This window comes from Echiichthys vipera (genome assembly GCF_963691815.1).
Source record: "Echiichthys vipera genome assembly, chromosome: 14".
Taxonomy (NCBI): Eukaryota; Metazoa; Chordata; class Actinopteri; order Perciformes; family Trachinidae; genus Echiichthys; species Echiichthys vipera.
In genome coordinates, this window is record NC_139839.1 from 5,158,228 (window position 1) to 5,178,912 (window position 20,685).

The 20,685-nt window shown below is 41.4% G+C and overlaps 4 protein-coding genes across 4 annotated transcripts; all 4 read left to right on the forward strand.

The window, feature by feature from the left end:
* Positions 1–891: 891 nt before the first annotated feature.
* Positions 892–1,842, forward strand: LOC310956612 (olfactory receptor 8G17-like; the record flags this gene model as incomplete). The annotated part of the gene is made up of 1 exon (XM_083926905.1): positions 892–1,842. Exon 1 carries the CDS (start codon positions 901–903, stop codon positions 1,840–1,842), a length of 942 nt encoding a protein of 313 aa, XP_083783031.1. The 5' UTR covers positions 892–900.
* A 7,141-nt stretch (positions 1,843–8,983) lies between these two features.
* Positions 8,984–9,928, forward strand: LOC310956611 (putative olfactory receptor 52L2; the record flags this gene model as incomplete). The annotated part of the gene is made up of 1 exon (XM_083926904.1): positions 8,984–9,928. The coding sequence occupies one exon, from the start codon at positions 8,984–8,986 to the stop codon at positions 9,926–9,928; it is 945 nt and encodes a 314-aa protein (XP_083783030.1).
* Positions 9,929–13,858: 3,930 nt separating this feature from the next.
* LOC310956214 (putative olfactory receptor 52L2) lies at positions 13,859–14,803 on the forward strand (the record flags this gene model as incomplete). Its single annotated transcript, XM_083926380.1, has 1 exon — positions 13,859–14,803. One exon carries the CDS (start codon positions 13,859–13,861, stop codon positions 14,801–14,803), a length of 945 nt encoding a protein of 314 aa, XP_083782506.1.
* A 4,276-nt stretch (positions 14,804–19,079) lies between these two features.
* Positions 19,080–20,024, forward strand: LOC310956669 (putative olfactory receptor 52L2; the record flags this gene model as incomplete). The annotated part of the gene is made up of 1 exon (XM_083926982.1): positions 19,080–20,024. The coding sequence occupies one exon, from the start codon at positions 19,080–19,082 to the stop codon at positions 20,022–20,024; it is 945 nt and encodes a 314-aa protein (XP_083783108.1).
* Positions 20,025–20,685: the final 661 nt, after the last annotated feature.

Sequence of the window (20,685 nt, forward strand, 5' to 3'; positions counted from 1 at the left end):
ATTTTCATGGACAGGATATCGAGGCGTAGTCGTGGTGGTTCGGGCATCTAGTAAGGATGAACCTCCAGGCACGTCCAGCTGGGAGGAGGCCTCGGGGAAGACCCAGGACCAGGTGGAGGGATTAGATATCCACACTGGCCTGGGAACGCCTCAGGATCCCCCGGTTAGAGCTGGTTAATGTGGCCCGGGAAAGGGAAGTTTGGGGTCCCCTGCTAAAACTGCTGCCCCCGCGACCCGACCCCGGATAAGCGGTTGAAGATGAGATAGTCATGAAAGTACCAGGGATACAGTGTGTATATATATATATATATATATATATATATATACACACACACACACTCCCCAAAACCGCTGTTGCTGTGTAAACTAAAGGCACATCTGATAAAATATTTTGTTGTTTTTACCTGCAAGTGTTTAGTCTTTAGATGAGTAAGAATTATAAAGAAAAGGTGAAAAGGGTAAAAAATATGACTTTCTTATCATAGAGGTAAAAGTTGTACATTGTAGCTTGTCGACAGTTGCAATGGCCAAAATAGAAACATCTTCATGCCTGACGTAATGACGAGTGATTCCCTTGCAGATAAAACCATGTCTATAAAAACAAAGCAACAGAGGAGATCTGGTGGATATGACCAGCAATGAGCAATGAGCAGGTAATACTGAACTACATGTTTCTACATTGTTACTTTTTTATGATAAACTTGGACTCCAACATGAAGTAACAGAAACACTTTAACCATCCACACTGGGATATATTCAGTTATACCGATATCTGGGAAAACCTGCAGGTTTCTATTGTGGTAAGTTGCAGAATAGCACTGTGACTTGATGATCTCTGGAATCTAAATTGCCAGGACATCACTTGTGACATTTACAGGATTGTTTTTCTCTTTCAGGTTGATGGAAAACTTCACCTACAACAGCTTCACATTACAGCTGGAGGGGTTAAATGTCTCAAAGGATTCTACGTACCCTGTGTTTCTTATTATCTTGTTCACCTACTTGTTTATCATTTTTGCAAATGTAGGCATTGCTGTTCTGGTTTTCGTGGACAAAAACCTGCACCAGCCCATGTACCTCCTGTTTTGGAACTTGTCATTCAATGACATACTTGGAAACTCGATCTTGATGCCCCGTTTGCTTATGGACATGATGCGATCTCCCTCTGAACGCATCATCAGTTATTACGAATGTGTGGTCCAAGCTTTCACCATACACATATACGGCACTAGCGCTCACACTGTGCTCATGATTATGGCCTTCGACAGATATGTAGCCATCTGTAATCCTCTGCGTTATTCAACCATAATGACCAACAAAATGTTGATAAAGCTGACAGTCTCTGCCTGGGGGGTGGTGTCTGTTTTGGTCGGGGTTCTGCTCGGTCTGACTATTCGACTGAACCGATGCAGGACTATGATAAAAAGCCCTCACTGTGACAATCCTGCACTGTTTAAACTCTCCTGTGAGAGTGTGTTCATTAATAATGTCTATGGCCTCACCTTCACTGTCGTCCTGTTCACAGGTTCAATTGGCAGCATGGTTCTCACCTACACTAAGATCACAGTCGTCTGTCTGTCCAGTAAGAACAAGTCTTTGAACAGTAAAGCCTTAAAGACCTGCAGCACTCATCTGCTCGTGTATCTGATTATGCTGCTCAGTGGAATGGCGATCATTATTCTGCATCGCTTCCCTCAGTACTCAGACCTCAGAAAACTGGCTTCTATCTTGTTTCAAATGATCCCCGGTAGCTTAAACCCCATCATTTATGGATTGCAGTCTAAGGAGATATGTAGATTCTTGTCAAAGTTGTTTACGTCCAAAAAGCTCTCAGCATCATAATAATAAGCCTTGGAGCCTGAAGCTTATTGTTTAAATGTTGAACATTTAGAGTTTAGAGCTTAATGATGAAATTAACTGATGACTGTTTCATTCTCATAAGTTGTTGCAGCTAATCTTGGGTTGATACAGTTTTTACACAGACTTGGGTGCAAAATGTAACCGCTTTTGACTGTTGATTTTATTTATTTATCTCTTTGTTTGCACAATTTAAAGATATACAAAGAAATGGCAAAGGATAAAATGTGCAGGAAGAGGAAAAATAACCCAGAGGGCTAATTTGAATCCTCCATCGTAAAACAATTCACAGTTATCAAGATTTCAAAATGCAGAAAATGCAGAAAATAATAGAAGTGATGGTATGAATATATGTTTGATAGCAACAATGATATGAAAGAACAATGAAGACCAAAAAACAAAACTGTGAGTGTGTAATATGTAAGGAAGTGTGTGAATTTGTGTGTGTGTGTAAGAGGGATAGTTCTTTACTCTATTGACCCCTGAACAGGTAAATTACCTCTGAGTAAAACAAACAAGACATGAACAACAATACATGAGGAAAATAATTCATAAAACAGCAGTTAAATGCTTTTTAAAGCATCTTCTGTAACTCTACGGAGAACCCGCAATCTTATTGACAATTCAATTCTATGAGTGAAGATGTGATGATTTACAGGTTGAACATGAACGTAACTGTTGAACTGCTCAGGAATATTCCCTTCACTTAAAAGTATTTTGTAAATAAAAACACACATTTGAAAAATATTTATGCCATAAATAGTAAGAATCTGGAGTTTCTGAAATAAGGGGCAGATGAAATTTGTGACTCTGATCGAGATTCAATGCTAACAAAACATTTCTGGAGGATCAAACTTTAGTGAAGAGTAGTTTGAAAAAGAAAGATAAGGATAAATTAAGCTGTAGTAAAGTATGAGGATACACTTAGTGGTGACGAAATGACCAACCCTCCTTATTATACCAACCCAGTCAGTTTGTTCTCTCTAATTGAAACTATCATCAACATTAACAACATTAAGCTAAAAAGCACAATGTCAGTTACGTTAGCTGCTAATTTTGACCAACACAAGGCTAACATTAAGCTACATAGCATAGTGTCAGTAACATTAGCTGCTAATTTAACCAACACAAGGCCAACATTAAGTCAAATAGCACAACGTTAGTTTTATTAGCTGCTAACTTTGACCGACACAAGACCGACAGTACAGCTACATAGCACAATGTTAGTAACATTAGCTGCTAATTTTGACTGACACAAGACTGACATTAAAGCTACATAGCACATGTGAGTAACGCTAGTTGCCAATTTTGACCGACACAAGACCAAAATTCAGCTAAAAAGCACAATGTCAGTTACATTAGCTGCTAACTTTTGCCATCACAAATTGAAGGCAAGGATTGTAAAATAAATGTTATTGTTTGCTTTTATCTTGCTAACTTTGTCCATTGAATTAAGATAACCTGACATTAGCTGCAGAGATTGGCCATTGCGAGGCTAACATGAAACATTATTTCACAATGTCAGACACACTCACATTAGCTGCAGACTTACCGTCACATCTGCTCGCTGGAGACTTTGCGTTGTCTTCATTACCGTGGGAATTCATGGCATTTGGTTTGGTTACATAGCACAATGTTAGTAACGTTAGCTGCTAATTTCGACCAACACAAGGCCAACATTAAGCTACATAGCATAGTGTCAGTAACATTAGCTGCTAACTTAACCAACACAAGGCCAACATTTAGCTACATAGCACAATGTTATTTTATTAGCTGCTAACTTTGACCGACACAAGGCCAACATTAAGCTACATAGCACATGTTAATAACATTAGCTGCTAATTTAACCAACACAAGGCCAACATTAAGCTTAATAGCAGAATTTTATTTTTATTAGCTGCTAACTTTGACCGACACAAGACCGACAGTAAGCTAAAAAGCACAATGTCAGTAACATTAGCTGCTAACTTTTGCCATCACAAATTGAAGGCAAGGATTGTAAAATAAATGTTATTGTTTGCTTTTATCTTGCTAACTTTGTCCATTGAATTAAGATAACCTGACATTAGCTGCAGAGATTGGCCATTGCGAGGCTAACATGAAACATTATTTCACAATGTCAGACACACTCACATTAGCTGCAGACTTACCGTCACATCTGCTCGCTGGAGACTTTGCGTTGTCTTCATTACCGTGGGAATTCATGGCATTTGGTTTGGTTACATAGCACAATGTTAGTAACGTTAGCTGCTAATTTCGACCAACACAAGGCCAACATTAAGCTACATAGCATAGTGTCAGTAACATTAGCTGCTAACTTAACCAACACAAGGCCAACATTTAGCTACATAGCACAATGTTATTTTATTAGCTGCTAACTTTGACCGACACAAGGCCAACATTAAGCTTCATAGCACATGTTAATAACATTTGCTGCTAATTTAACCAACACAAGGCCAACATTAAGCTTAATAGCAGAATTTTATTTTTATTAGCTGCTAACTTTGACCGACACAAGACCGACAGTAAGCTAAAAAGCACAATGTCAGTAACATTAGCTGCTAACTTTTGCCATCACAAATTGAAGGCAAGGATTGTAAAATAAATGTTATCGTTTGCTTTTATCTTGCTAACTTTGTCCATTGAATTAAGATAACCTGACATTAGCTGCTAATTTAACCAACACAAGGCCAACATTAAGCTTAATAGCAGAATTTTATTTTTACTAGCTGCTAACTTTGACCGACACAAGGCCAACATTAAGCTACATAGCACATGTTAATAACATTAGCTGCTAATTTAACCAACACAAGGCCAACATTAAGCTTAATAGCAGAATTTTATTTTTATTAGCTGCTAACTTTGACGACACAAGACCCACAGTAAAGCTGCATAGTACGTGTTAGTAACATTAGCTGCTAACTTTGATCGACACAATGCCAACATTAAGCTACATAGTGCATGTTTGTAACATTAGCTTCTAAGTTTAAGCGAAACAACGCCAACATTAAGTTAGATAGTACAACATTAATTTTATTAGCTACTAACTTTCACCGACAAAAGACCGACATTAAAGCTATGTAGCACATGTTAGTAACATTAGCTGCTTCTTTTGACCAAAAAAACGCCAACATTAAGCTAAAAAGCACAATGTCAGTTATATATCTTGCTAACTTTGTCCATTGAATTAAGCTTACCTAACAGTAGCTGCTAGTTTGACCATTGCGAGGCTAACATGAAACATTATTTCACAATGTCAGACACACTGACATTAGCTGCAGACTTACCGTCACATCTGCTCGCTGGAGACTTTGCGTTGTCTCAAATTAACAAAATAGGCAACAAACTGAAGTGGGACTCAAGTGGCATTTGGTTTGTGGCGCTAAAGGCCTCCATAAATATATGTAAATTTACTGAGCAGTCAGGTTTCTTTGAACACTTTACTCACTCCATCACAATTCCATAATAATAACATAAACTACACTAAAGTACATTTAAACTTATCTTCCAATGTGTGAGACTAAACTCTGCCTTCGCACATGTACTTGATCTAACTGGCTTTTACAGGCGTTTTTTATTATTAGCATTATTTGCCGTCTGTTTGTTCTCTGACCATCCTGCAGGCTGTGAGCGCTCTGTTGATGCTAACGTTAGCAAGATCTTTCCAGTTACCACCAAAAAACGTTTTTAATTCATGTAACAACTTATTTTTTGACATTATCACCCATGAAGTTAAAGTCCTGGCATATATTATCAAATGTAATTAGATTCTTCTTAACTAATAACCAACATTTAGCTAACATGGCTACACGAGTGTAATTAGCCGAGTCATTTTCCAGTTAGATTAGCAGTTAGACTCTCTGTTGATGCTAACGTTAGCTAGATCATTCCAGTTACCACCGAAAAACGTTTTTAGTTCATTTAACAACACATTTTTGACATTATTACCTATAAAGTTAAAGTCCTTGCATATATTATCAAATGTAATTAGATTATAGTTAACTAATAACCCACATTTAGCTAACATGGCTACACGAGTGTAATTAGCTGAGTCATCTTCCAGTTAGCTAGCAAGAATGTCATCTTTCAAAACTTACCCTTTACTTGCTAGCTCCAGTATCTTGATCTGTTGATAGCCGTGAAATCACTCCTCTCAGTTCACTTCATCTCTCTATCACAAAATAAAGAAGGCAAAGCTAACATGTTGGAAAACAATGAGCTAATTTTGTACATGTACTTGACCTAACTGGTTTTTACATGTGTTTTTTATTATTAGCATTATTTGCCGTCTGTCTGTTCTCTGACTGTAGGCTGTGAACCTCACAGAGCTTAGCAGTTAGACTGTTGATGCTAATGTTAGCTACATCTTTCCAGTTACCACCAAAAAACGTTTTTAGTTCATCTAACAACTTATTTTTTACATTATGACCTATGAAGTTAAAGTCCTTGCATATATTATCAAATATAATTAGATTCTTCTTAACTAATAACCCACATTTAGCTAACATGGCTACACGAGTGTAATTAGCCCAGTCATCTTCCAGTAAGCTTAGCAGTTAGATTGCTCTGTTGATGCTAACGTTAGCTAGAGCTTTCCAGTTACCACCAAAAAACGTTTTTAGTTCATGTAACAACAAATTTTTGACATTAATACCTATAAAGTTAAAGTCCTTGCATATATTATCAAATGTAATTAGATTATAGTTAACTAATAACCCACTTTTAGCTCATATGGCTACACGAGTGTAATTAGCCGAGTCATCTTCCAGTAAGCTAGCAAGAATGTTATCTTACCCTTAACTTGCTAGCTCCAGTATCTTGATCTGTTGACAGACTTGAAATCACTCCTCTCAGTTTACTTCATCTCTCTATCACAAAATAAAGAAGGCAAAGCTAACGTGTTAGCAGACAGACAGAGCCTTTATTTTTGTCCAAATTAACTATTCGTATCCGTACTCGGAGTGGGCGGGGCATGATCCGGGGTGGGCGGAGTTTAAACCAGCGTGTTATTGATATGGTTGATCAGAAATAGTTTTATTTAATGGAGATTAGAAAACGATTAACAGGACGGCGTCAGCGTTTAACTTCAGATCCAGTTAGTAAACAAACTATTTACACAAGTTTACAACAATGAAAAGTAAAATGTAAGGAACAAAAGTTTTCATACTCAACATACATTTATTCTTTATGATCAGTGTGATTGTTTGTGTGTGTGTGTGTGTGTAGGGACTCTTCTCATGCTGCTGCAGAGGTTTGCTCTTATTTCCAGCAGCATTAGTGGTTAAAAAAGACCTTTTAATGCCTTCACCGTGCTGCCCCGAGCTAACCACCGTTAGCCACGTCCAGCTGTTAGCATCTCTCCTGATTTCTACCTTAATAAAAACTGTCTCCATGGTTACTGAGGATTAAAGTGCAGAAAAAGACCCTGGAGGAGGATTTTATGCTGCAATTACACTTTTAGCTAACTTAGCATGCTAATGCTAACACTGTTATCACTTCTTTAGTTTGTTCTTATTTTATTTAATCTGCTTCTAAACTGCACGCTGCGTGTTGTTGTTTATTGTATAAACCTGCGTTTAACCACGATGTCTGTTGCACTCTGTCCCATTTAGTTATTGTTTGATGTATTTGACGTTAGCTTGATTTGATGTGATTGCTGTTTTTATGCTTATAGTCACTGATCCTTTCATCTTTGTGTTGAAACTGTTGCACAATCATAAATAAAGCTTCTTGAATCTTGGATCTTGAATCTATCTTTTGACTCCTGACATATCACATTAAAACTCAAATTAATGGATTAATGGCAAGCGTGCCGCTCCTAGACGTGGTACGGTTGCACTCACACTGGTCAAAGGAACCAGACTTTAGACGTGGAACGTGCTGGGGCACGGGGCGGAGGCACAGTGGGAGGGCGCCGTTTTGTCTCAAATAATAACTTTTACAAACTTTTAACAGCAGATTGCAGCAAAACAGCACTTCAGCGCACGCACTCGTCCTGTCATGACGTTGCTCTTCACTACGTTGGGCTACGCAGCAGAAATCTTCCATTACTGTGAGTTCATGTTCAGCACTGTGCATCTGAAAGCCAGACTGCTCATAATTAGATTTTTGTTTTTGCAAATGATCAGATAAGAGTAAATAATACCACCAGGCATCACCAAGAGATAACTTTAACACATTCAGGTGCATTTCCTTTATAAAAAAACAAAAGTTTGTTAATGTAAACTGTCGCTATTCTTAAATAAAGTAATTTCAAATCACCAAGACAGGAAAATGTGTGTGTATGTACCTAATAACCTTGTTGTCAGGTGCAGACGCTGCCATGATTCCAGCTCGTTGTCGTCACTAATCCCATGAAGATGAATCCCATGAAGATTACGTGATGTTGTCTTTGGTCACGATCGAGTTTTCCCCAGAAGAAATAACGTTTATAAACCCGACTGATGTGAGCGGAGGGTTCAGAGGAGGCCTGGAGACGGCTGTGCGGGACAGAAAGGTTCTTATTGTTGCTATTTTGTCTTCACTTTCACCTCAGATGATGTTTTTCCTGCAGCTCAGAACAGAAAAGTCACTTTGTTTGCAGGAAACGTTCATTTAGTGACAGACTTGTGACTGTAAATGACTGTGAATGTGCTGTTTAAGGGGTTCACGTGTGAAATGCTTTGGGTGCTGAATGAGTTTAAACCAGAGGATCAAACACATCTGCAGATACGAACTCTCTGTGTTTTGCTTTTCCAGTGGAGCCAACATGATTCTAGTGCAGCTGAATGTGAAAAGCAATGATGAAGATATTTAATGCAAATGTCTTTCAGCACGATTTCTGTTGATGCATCAATGATTTGCATGTTTGATCTTTGACTTTTAAGGAAACTTCCACTGCTGACACTGTGCACGTTTCTACGTTATGTCGTATTTTTCCACTGTGGGGTGAATTTTGTCACTTATTTAAAGCCTTTGAGGACTTTGTCCGTCTGTTGTTGTGACTGTGAGGTTAAAAGCATCAGGAACATCGTCTACATCGTGGTGTCTTTAGAGATAATCACAGTTTGCACCAGTTTCTGTTTCATTGTTGTGTCATTGATGGTCTTCCCTCCTCTCTCTCTCGTTTTATCTCTGCACAGCTCAGATGGAAAACTACACGTATAACAGCCTCACTCTTCAGCTCGAGGGCTTAAGGATCAGCAAAACCAACAAGTACCCCATCTTCTTATTCCTGCTCTTGGCTTACGTGTTCATCCTAATTGCCAACGTGGGCATTGTGTTGCTGATCCTGACGGAGAGAAGCCTCCATCAGCCCATGTACCTGCTCTTCTGTAACCTGTCCATAAATGATGTCATGGGAAACTCCCTCCTGGTTCCTCGGGTGCTCGCAGACGTACTTGTTCCCCCGTCTGAGCGTGTTATTCACTACTACGAGTGTCTGATGCAAGCTTTCACCACGCACATGTTCAGCACCAACGCACACACGGTGCTCATGATTATGGCCTTTGACAGATATGTGGCCATCTGTAACCCTCTGCGTTATGCTATGATAATGAACAGTCAAATGGTGCTGAAGCTGACAGTCTCTGCCTGGGGGGTTGCCTTTGTTTTGGTCGCCATTCTGCTCGGTCTGACCGTACGACTGAACCGATGTAGGACTCTGATCACTAATCCTTACTGTGACAACGCCTCACTGTTTAAACTCTCCTGTGAGAGCGTGTTCATTAATAATGTCTATGGCCTCACGTTCACCGTCGTCCTGCTCTCGTCCTCTATCGGCAGCATCGTCCTCACCTATTCTAAGATCACAGCAGCCTGTGTGAGCAGCAAGAGCAAGTCTTTGAACAGTAAAGCCTTGAAAACCTGCAGCACTCACCTTTGCCTGTACCTCATTATGCTTGTGAGTGGGATGATCCTCATCACCCTTCATCGCTTCCCCCAGTACGCAGAGTACCGGAAGATCTCAGCCATTCTCTTTAACGTCGTCCCCGGCAGCCTCAACCCCGTCATCTACGGGCTGCAGTCGCAGGAAATACACACGTGTTTGTCAAAAAGGTTCCACCGGAAGAAGGTTCAACCCTCGTTTTAACATTTTGTAAATTCATAAAATAGTTTTCTTTGTTTTCATTTGTAAGTCCATAAGTGAGGAACTCAACAGGAATCCATGATAACAAACTTACAGTAACACTTCACATCATTCCCTCCCTACGTTGAGGTCGGGACCCAAAACGGGTGGCAGAGTCATTTTTACTGGATCATCAGTCGGCAGAGTAAATGGATAAGTGGGAAGACAAGTGTTCAAGGAACAGCTGAAGCACATGACTGATGATTGTAACTCTGCTCAGACGGTCAAAGGTCCGACCGGTACTACAAACAACACCAGGACCCACATTGATCTGATCTTTACCAACAGACCTGAAAGGATGACCAACTCATGCCATATGATAACTGGGCTGTCACATCATAACACTGCTCTCATATCAGGAACATGAGCCTTCAAATGATTTACGACACTTTCTGTGAATAAAGCATTTATTTCCATCCCAAAAACAAGTAAGAGGATTTTAAATTAGCCATAAAACATTTAAACGGCACAAACTACTTGTTACAGAAACATTCATTCATTCATCTTCATCCTCTTGTCCCTGTCGGGGTCTCGGGGGGCTGGAGTCGATCCCAGCTGACATCGGGCGTGAGGCGGGTCCACCCTGGACAGGACGCCAGTCTATCACAGGACACATAGAGACGAACAGAGACAGACAACCATTCACACCTACGGGTGATTTAGAGTCATCAATGAACCGAACACCTGCACGTCTTTGGACTGTGGGAGGAAACCGGAGAACCCGGAGAAAACCCACGCAGACACGGGGAGAACATGCAAACTCCACACAGAAGAGCCCCAGCCGGGATTCAAACCAGGAAGAGGCTACAGTGCTAACCACCAGACTACCGTGCCGCCCAGAAACATTAAATACCAAAATCAATTCTTTTTTTAATTAAGATTAAATACAATTGAACTCCATTGTGCCCCTTTGAGTCATCACTGCCAACCAGAGAAATGTGGGAGAAACAAAACAAACAAACTAAGAACGACGGGAGAAACAAAGGGATCCTGGACGAGCCCCCAATTCATGTCACCTGAGAGTAACTTGATGCTTTCCCTTTTCCCCAAATGCCTTTGACCAGAAGATGAAGTCCAAACCACAGACTTGCTCTAACCCTCCTGTTCTCCTAAGGGTCAATTTGACCCCATTTAATGTTTTAAATCTCTAAATAACGACGTCTTTTATTGTTTTTTTGCTTTATATTTGTGACTTTTCCTCATTTTATGGGGACAACTCATAAAAACCCTAAAATTATCATGATTATATATATTTTTTATTGTTCTTATCGTACATGTACTTGTGGCATCGGTGTTCCTTTGGCTCAGTTTGATAATCTGGATGATTTAATCATTATTATTATTGTTTATTTTACAATTCAAATATTATATGAGGTCAGATTCATGCTGCTGTCCTTGATAACGGACGTTACTTTCATTCCAGATGTTACAAATAACACAAAATAGCACTTAAAATAACAGACTTACTTTAAAACACACACACAGAAATCCCTCCATGCAGTTTAACATCAGTGATATTTTTCATTCTGTTAAATAAATACATAAAGTACCCGACTTCACTTGAGTCACACATTGATTATGATCATTTTCCAGATGTTTAAACTGCTGCGGTCAAATTGACCCCTGGAATAAATGGTGTTGGTGAAATCTGAGGGCAACAGGAGGGTTAAGGTGGTTGTCTTCACGGTGAGAAGGACCAACAAGAACCAAACGCTCCCCTGGGCGAACATGACTGTGCAAGAACGCACAAAGGCCAGAGAGTTGCATGTTCTCCCCGTGACCCCGACAGGGACAAGAGGCTGAAGATGAATGAATCAATGAATGATGTAGTTAGAGGTGTTAAACACTGAATGGGGTCTAAATGACCCTGAGGAGAACAGGAGGTTAAGGCCGAGGATGTAAAGTAAAGAAATTACAGACGAAGCAAGAGGGGGTTGAAAAAATGGATGGTCAACACCAAAGACGCCAACGCTCATCCATCTGTTCTTCCCCTTCAGCCAGGGACGTCAAAGTCAAACACATCAGAGGCCAAAGAACCAAATCTGCTCCGAGCCGAGGGCCGGACTGAGTTAATGTTTATTAAAACATTAAAATGATGCATTTAACCTGTTGAACCAAGAACAAACACAGTGCACCGTATTTTATTTAATCACTAAATGAATAATACAATATTTTTGTATCTGTCAGTGATTTCAAGGAAAACACTTTCAACAGGCAAACAGCAAAAAATAAAATAAAACATGTTAAATCACCCGTAGGTGTGAATGGTTGTCTGTCTCTGTTCGTCTCTATGTGTCCTGTGATAGACTGGCGTCCTGTCCAGGGTGGACCCCGCCTCACGCCCGATGTCAGCTGGGATCGGCTCCAGCCCCCCGTGAGACCCCGACCCCGGGATAAGCGGTTGAAGATGAATGAATGAATGAATGTTCCTTAATATCCAGATAAAGACACGCAGCTTTGTGAACATGTGCTTCAAACCCCCTGTTCTCATCTTCCACCTTCCCTTTAGCCGTTATTGGGGGGGGGGGGGGGGGCTGAACGTTGACATCTGCCCTGAATGCTGATGAATAATGAACTTGTGGCGCTGCAGTGAGTTCGCGGGCTACCGTTGCATGTGGGTAATGTAGTTTTGGTGCATTGGTGACAAACACCAGCAGGCGGCTGTGGCGTGCGGCCGGTTCTGATACTCATCAAATATCAGCCCGGGGGCCGAGATCATTCATTGACCTTGACTTGACTTTGACACCAATGCCTTAAGTCCTTCACCTGTCTGTGTTATATATGCACAGATATGTTTTTAAATTTAAATATTGTAAACACGCTGTGTTGTTGTCTTGTTTTATGTCAGGATGCTCATTAACCCCAGGTGAAGGGACTGCAGAGGAACATTATCCTTTAAGCTTATTCAGGTTCATTTAATCTTATTAATGTGCACTCTCGCTATTCTTAAATAAAGAAATTTCAAATCACAGGTTGTAGAAATGTGCGTGTGTCCTCATGTTCCAACATCTCGATCATAAAGTGTAAAAACACAGTCTGAGTCTAATCAACTTCCACCTCATAAACCTGTTGTCAGGTGCAGACGCTGCCATGATTCCAGCTCGCTGTCGTCACTAATCCCATGAAGATGAATCCCATGAAGATTACGTGATGTTGTCTTTGGTCACGATCGAGTTTTCCCCAGAAGAAATAACGTTTATAAACCCGACTGATGTGAGCGGAGGGTTCAGAGGAGGCCTGGAGACGGCTGTGCGGGACAGAAAGGTTCTTATTGTTGCTTTTCTGTCTTCACTTTTACCTCAGATGATGTTTTTCCTGCAGCTCAGAGCAGAAAAGTCACTTTGTTTGCAGGAAACGTTCATTTAGTGACAGACTTGTGACTGTAAATGACTGTGAATGTGCTGTTTGAGGGGTTCACGTGTGAAATGCTTTGGGTGCTGAATGAGTTTAAACCAGAGGATCAAACACATCTGCAGATACGAACTCTCTGTGTTTTGCTTTTCCAGTGGAGCCAACATGATTCTAGTGCAGCTGAATGTGAAATGCAGTGATGAAGATTTTTAATGCAAATGTCTTTCAGCACGATTTCTGTTGATGCATCAATGATTTGCACGTTTGATCTTTTACTTTTAAGGAAACTTCCACTGCTAACACTGTGCACGTTTCTACGTTATGTCGTATTTTTCCACTGTGGGGTGAATTTTGTCACTTATTTAAAGCCTCTGAGGACTTTGTCCGTCTGTTGTTGTGACTGTGAGGTTAAAAGCATCAGGAACATCGTCTACATCGTGGTGTCTTTAGAGATAATCACAGTTTGCAGCAGTGTCTGTTTCATTGTGGTGTCATTGATGGTCTTCCCTCCTCTCTCTCTCGTTTTATCTCTGCACAGCTCAGATGGAAAACTACACGTATAACAGCCTCACTCTTCAGCTCGAGGGCTTAAGGATCACCAAAACCAACAAGTACCCCATCTTCTTATTCCTGCTCCTGGCTTACGTGTTCATCCTAATTGCCAACGTGGGCATTGTGTTGCTGATCCTGACGGAGAGGAGCCTCCATCAGCCCATGTACCTGCTCTTCTGTAACCTGTCCATAAATGATGTCATGGGAAACTCCCTCCTGGTTCCTCGGGTGCTCGCAGACGTACTTGTTCCCCCGTCTGAGCGTGTTATTCACTACTACGAGTGTCTGATGCAAGCTTTCACCACACACATGTTCAGCACCAACGCACACACGGTGCTCATGATTATGGCCTTTGACAGATATGTGGCCATCTGTAATCCTCTGCGTTATGCTACGATAATGAACAGTCAAATGGTGCTGAAGCTGACAGTCTCTGCCTGGGGGGTGGCCTTTGTTCTGGTCGCCATTCTGCTCGGTCTGACCATACGACTGAACCGATGCAGGACTCTGATCACTAATCCTTACTGTGACAACGCCTCACTGTTTAAACTCTCCTGTGAGAGCGTGTTCATTAATAATGTCTATGGCCTCACGTTCACCGTCGTCCTGCTCTCATCCTCTATCGGCAGCATCGTCCTCACCTATTCTAAGATCACAGCAGCCTGTGTGAGCAGCAAGAGCAAGTCTTTGAACAGTAAAGCCTTGAAAACCTGCAGCACTCACCTTTGCCTGTACCTCATCATGCTTGTGAGTGGGATGATCCTCATCACCCTTCATCGCTTCCCCCAGTACGCAGAGTACCGGAAGATCTCAGCCATTCTCTTTAACGTCGTCCCCGGCAGCCTCAACCCCGTCATCTACGGGCTGCAGTCGCAGGAAATACACACGTGTTTGTCAAAAAGGTTCCACCGGAAGAAGGTTCAACCCTCGTTTTAACATTTTGTAAATTCATAAAATAGTTTTCTTTATTTTTATTTGTGAGTCCATAAGTGAGGAACTCAACAGGAATCCATGATAACAAACTTACAGTAACACTTCACATCATTCTGTCCCAACGTTGAGGTCAGGACCCAAAACGGGTCGCAGAGTCATTTTTACTGGATCATCAGTCGGCAGAGTAAATGGATAAGTGGGAAGACAAGTGTTCAAGGAACAGCTGAAGCACATGACTGATGATTGTAACTCTGCTCAGACGGTCAAAGGTCCGACCGGTACTACAAACAACACCAGGACCCACACTGATCTGATCTTTACCAACAGACCTGAAAGGATGACCAACTCATGCCATATGATAACTGGGCCGTCACATCATAACACTGCTCTCATATCAGGAACATGAGCCTTCAAATGATTTACGACACTTTCTGTGAATAAAGCATTTATTTCCTTCCCAAAAACAAGTAAGAGGATTTTAAATTAGCCATAAAACATTTAAACGGGACAAAATACTCGTTACAGAAACATTCATTCATTCATTCATCTTCAGCCTCTTGTCCCTGTCGGGGTCTCGGGGGGCTGGAGCAGATCCCAGCTGACATCGGGCGTGGGGGGTCCACCCTGGACATGACGCCAGTCTATCACAGGACACATAGAGACGAACAGAGACAGACAACCATTCACACCTACGGGTGATTTAGAGTCATCAATGAACCCAACACCTGCACGTCTTTGGACTGTGGGAGGAAACCGGAGAACCCGGAGAAAACCCACGCAGACACAGGGACAACATGCAAACTCCACACAGAAGAGCCCCAGCCCGGATTCAAACCAGGAAGAGGCGACAGTGCTAACCACCAGACCACCGTGCCGCCCAGAAACATCAAATACCAAAATCAATTCTTTTTTAGTTCAGATTAAATACAATTGAACTCCATTGTGCCCCTTTGAGTCATCACTGCCAACCAGAGAAATGTGGGATAAACAAAACATACAAACTAAGAACGACGGGAGAAACAAAGGAATCCTGGACGAGCCCCCAATTCATGTCACCTGAGAGTAACTTGATGCTTTCCTTTTTCCCCAATTGCCTTTGACCAGAAGATGAAGTCCAAACCACAGACTTGCTCTAAGCCTCCTGTTCTCCTAAGGGTCAATTTGACCCCATTTAATGTTTAAAATCTCTAAATAACGACGTCTTTTATTGTTTTTTTGCTTTATATTTGTGACTTTTCCTCATTTTATGGGGACGACTCATAAAAAAACTAAAATTATCATGATTATATATTTTATATTGTTCTTATCGTACATGTACTTGTCTCATCGGTGTTCCTTTGGCTCAGTTTGATAATCTGGATGATTTAATCATTATTATTATTGTTTATTTTACAATTCAAATCTTATATGAGGTCAAATTCATGCTGCTGTCCTTGATAACGGACGTTACTTTCATTCCAGATGTTACAAATAACACAAAATAGCACTTAAAATAACAGAGTTACTTAAAACACACACACAGAAATCCCTCCATGCAGTTTAACATCAGTGATATTTTTCATTCTGTTAAATAAAAACATAAAGAACCCGACTTCACTTGAGTCACACATTGATTATGATCATTTTCCAGATGTTTAAACTGCTGCGGTCAAATTGACCCCTGGAATAAATGGTGTTGGTGAAATCTGAGGGCAACAGGAGGATTAAGGTGGTTGTCTTCACGGTGAGAAGGACCAACAAGAACCAAACGCTCCCCTGGGCGAACATGACTGTGCAAGAACGCACAAAGGCCAGAGGCAGCGTTTTATGAGTCGGCACAAACACAAAGCTGCAAAACGATCGACGTGAATTCAAAGAATAAGGAACGAGTTAAGGAAACAACTGAGAGAAGCAACCGTGGACTTCTTCTTTATGGTCACTTGGAAACTCCAAAGCTGTCTGGACCCAGATCAAGAAACGACTGTTTAAAGTATTTCCATTAAAAAACAATTGACCTTGTCAGGTTTTCCCAGTTAAATTAGGAAAAGTCATTAAATATAAAGCTAAAACAAATGATGTTAAGCACGTAGTTCGCCTCACAGCGAGAGGGTTCCTGGTTTGAATCCCTTCTGGGGCCCTTCTGTGTGGAGTTAGCATGTTCTCCCCGTGACCCCGACAGGGACAAGAGGCTGAAGATGAATGAATGAATGAATGATGTAGTTAGAGGTGTTAAACACTGAATGGGGTCTAACTGACCCTGAGGAGAACAGGAGGTTAAGGCCGAGGATGTAAAGTAAAGAAATTACAGACGAAACAAGAGGGGGTTGAAAAAATGGATGGTCAACACCAAAGACGCCAACGCTCATCCATCTGTTGTTCCCCTTCAGTCAGGGACGTCAAAGTCAAACACATCAGAGGCCAAAGAACCAGATCTGCTCCGAGCCGAGGGCCGGACTGAGTTAATGTTTATTAAAACATTAAAATGATGCATTTAACCTGTTGAACCAAGACCAAACACAGTGCACCATATTTTATTTAATCATTAAATGAATAATACAATATTTTTGTATCTGTAAGTGATTTCAAGGAAAACACTTTCAACAGGCAAACAGCAAAAAATAAAATAAAACATGTTAAATCACCCGTAGGTGTGAATGGTTGTCTGTCTCTGTTCGTCTCTATGTGTCCTGTGATAGACTGGCGTCCTGTCCAGGGTGGACCCCGCCTCACACCCGATGTCAGCTGGGATCGACTCCAGCCCCCCGTGAGACCCCGACCCCGGGATAAGCGGTTGAAGATGAATGAATGAATGAATGAATGAATGTTCCTTAATATCCAGATAAAGACACGCAGCTTTGTGAACATGTGCTTCAAACCCCCTGTTCTCATCGTCCACCTGACGTTTAGCCGTTATTGGGGGGGCTGAAAGATGACATCTGCCCTGAATGCTGATGGATAATGACCCACTTGTGGCGCTGCAGTGAGTTCGCGGGCTACCGTTGCATTGTGGGTAATGTAGTTTTGGTGCATTGGTGACAAACACCAGCAGGCGGCTGTGGCGTGCGGCCGGTTCTGATACTCATATACTCATATACTCAAATATCATCCCGGGGGCCGAGATCATTCATTGACCTTGACTTGACTTTGACACCAATGCCTTAAGTCCTTCACCTGTCTGTGTTATATATGCACAGATATGTTTTTAAATTTAAATATTGTAAAAACGCTGTGTTGTTGTCTTGTTTTATGTTAGGATGCTCATTAACCCCAGGTGAAGGGACTGCAGAGGAACATTATCCTTTAAGCTTATTCAGGTTCATTTAATCTTATTAATGTGCACTGTCGCTATTCTTAAATAAAGTAAATTCAAAATCATAGGTTGTAAAAATGTGTGTGTGTCCTCATGTTTCCAACATCTGGATCATAAAATGTAAAAACACAGTCTGGGTCTAATGAACTTCCACCTCATAAACCTGTTGTCAGGTGCAGACGCTGCCATGCTTCCAGCTCGCTGTCGTCACTAATCCCATGAAGATGAATCCCATGAAGATTACGTGATGTTGTCTTTGGTCACGATCGAGTTTTCCCCAGAAGAAATAACGTTTATAAACCCGACTGATGTGAGCTGAGGGTTCAGAGGAGGCCTGGAGACGGCTGTGCGGGACAGAAAGGTCCTTATTGTTGCTTTTCTGTCTTCACTTTCACCTCAGATGATGTTTTTCCTGCAGCTCAGAGCAGAAAAGTCACTTTGTTTGCAGGAAACGTTCATTTATTGACAGACTTATGACTGTAAATGACTGTGAATGTGCTGTTTGAGGGGTTCACGTGTGAAATGCTTTGGGTGATAAAAGATTTAAACCAGAGGATCAAACACATCTGCAGATACGAACTCTCTGTGTTTTGCTTTTCCAGTGGAGCCAACATGATTCTAGTGCAGCTAAATGTGAAATGCAATGATGAAGATATTTAATGCAAATGTCTTTCAGCATGATTTCTGTTGATGCATCAATGATTTGCATGTTTGATCTTTGACTTTTAAGGAAACTTCCACTGCTAACACTGTGCACATTTCTACGTTATGTCGTATTTTTCCACTGTGGGGTGAATTTTGTCACTTATTTAAAGCCTTTGAGGACTTTGTCCGTCTGTTGTTGTGACTGTGAGGTTAAAAGCATCAGGAACATCGTCTACATCGTGGTGTCTTTAGAGATAATCACAGTTTGCACCAGTTTATGTTTCATTGTGGTGTCATTGATGGTGTTCCCTCCTCTCTCTCTCGTTTTATCTCTGCACAGCTCAGATGGAAAACTACACGTATAACAGCCTCACTCTTCAGCTCGAGGGCTTAAGGATCAGCAAAACCAACAAGTACCCCATCTTCTTATTCCTGCTCTTGGCTTACGTGTTCATCCTAATTGCCAACGTGGGCATTGTGTTGCTGATCCTGACGGAGAGGAGCCTCCATCAGCCCATGTACCTGCTCTTCTGTAACCTGTCCATAAATGATGTCATGGGAAACTCCCTCCTGGTTCCTCGGGTGCTCGCTGACGTGCTGGTTCCCCCGTCTGAGCGTCTTATTCACTACTACGAGTGTCTGATGCAAGCTTTCACCACGCACATGTTCGGCACCAACGCACACACGGTGCTCATGATTATGGCCTTTGACAGATATGTGGCCATCTGTAACCCTCTGCGTTATGCTACGATAATGAACAGTCAAATGGTGCTGAAGCTGACAGTCTCTGCCTGGGGGGTGGCCTTTGTTTTGGTCGCCATTCTGCTCGGTCTGACCGTACGACTGAACCGATGCAGGACTCTGATCACTAATCCTTACTGTGACAACGCCTCACTGTTTAAACTCTCCTGTGAGAGCGTGTTCATTAACAATATCTTTGGACTCACGTTCACCGTCGTCCTGCTCTCGTCCTCTATCGGCAGCATCGTCCTCACCTATTCTAAGATCACAGCAGCCTGTGTGAGCAGCAAGAGCAAGTCTTTAAACAGTAAAGCCTTGAAAACCTGCAGCACTCACCTTTGCCTGTACCTCATCATGCTTGTGAGTGGGATGATCCTCATCACCCTTCATCGCTTCCCCCAGTACGCAGAGTACCGGAAGATCTCAGCCATTCTCTTTAACGTCGTCCCCGGCAGCCTCAACCCCGTCATCTACGGGCTGCAGTCGCAGGAAATACACACGTGTTTGTCTAAAAGGTTCCACCGGAAGAAGGTTCAACCCTCGTTTTAACATTCTGTAAATTCATAAAATAGTTTTCTTTATTTTTATTTGTGAGTCCATAAGTGAGGAACTCAACAGGAATCCATGATAACAAACTTAAAGTAACATTTATCAGTTATACTTTGAAGAAAACGATGAATGAGAAATCGTAAAAGGAGTAAAACTTGGACGTAAATGAAGTTTAACAACGGCAAAACTCACACAGCTCATTTATCCCGTTGCATGCTCAGTACTTCCTAAACATATGCATTGACGTGAGAACATATTAAAAACAGTCGTGCATGAACTTGCAGCCCGTCCGTGCACGTGTGAGACTGTTTATATAAAAGTTTGGGGAAGCAGCTTTCTGTTGTTATCCATCGACGGTTTGGAACAAACTTCCCATCAGACAAGAAACTTGTGTTTATAGTTTTAATAAACAGCTCAAAACATGGTTTTACATTATGCTTTTAATTAATTCCCACTGTGGAGCAAGAATTCAAGGTAACGCCAAGTGAGTTATTATAAATAATTTGTCATTTAAACAGTGAAGTACTTCTTTATCTCAATAATTGTCCCAAACCATTAAAACTACAAAACGTAGAAATGTTCCTGTGACATTTGATACTAAAAAAGAGGAAAGGGAGGACGCTACATGAAATTCCACCAACTCCAACCGTCCTCTAGTTTT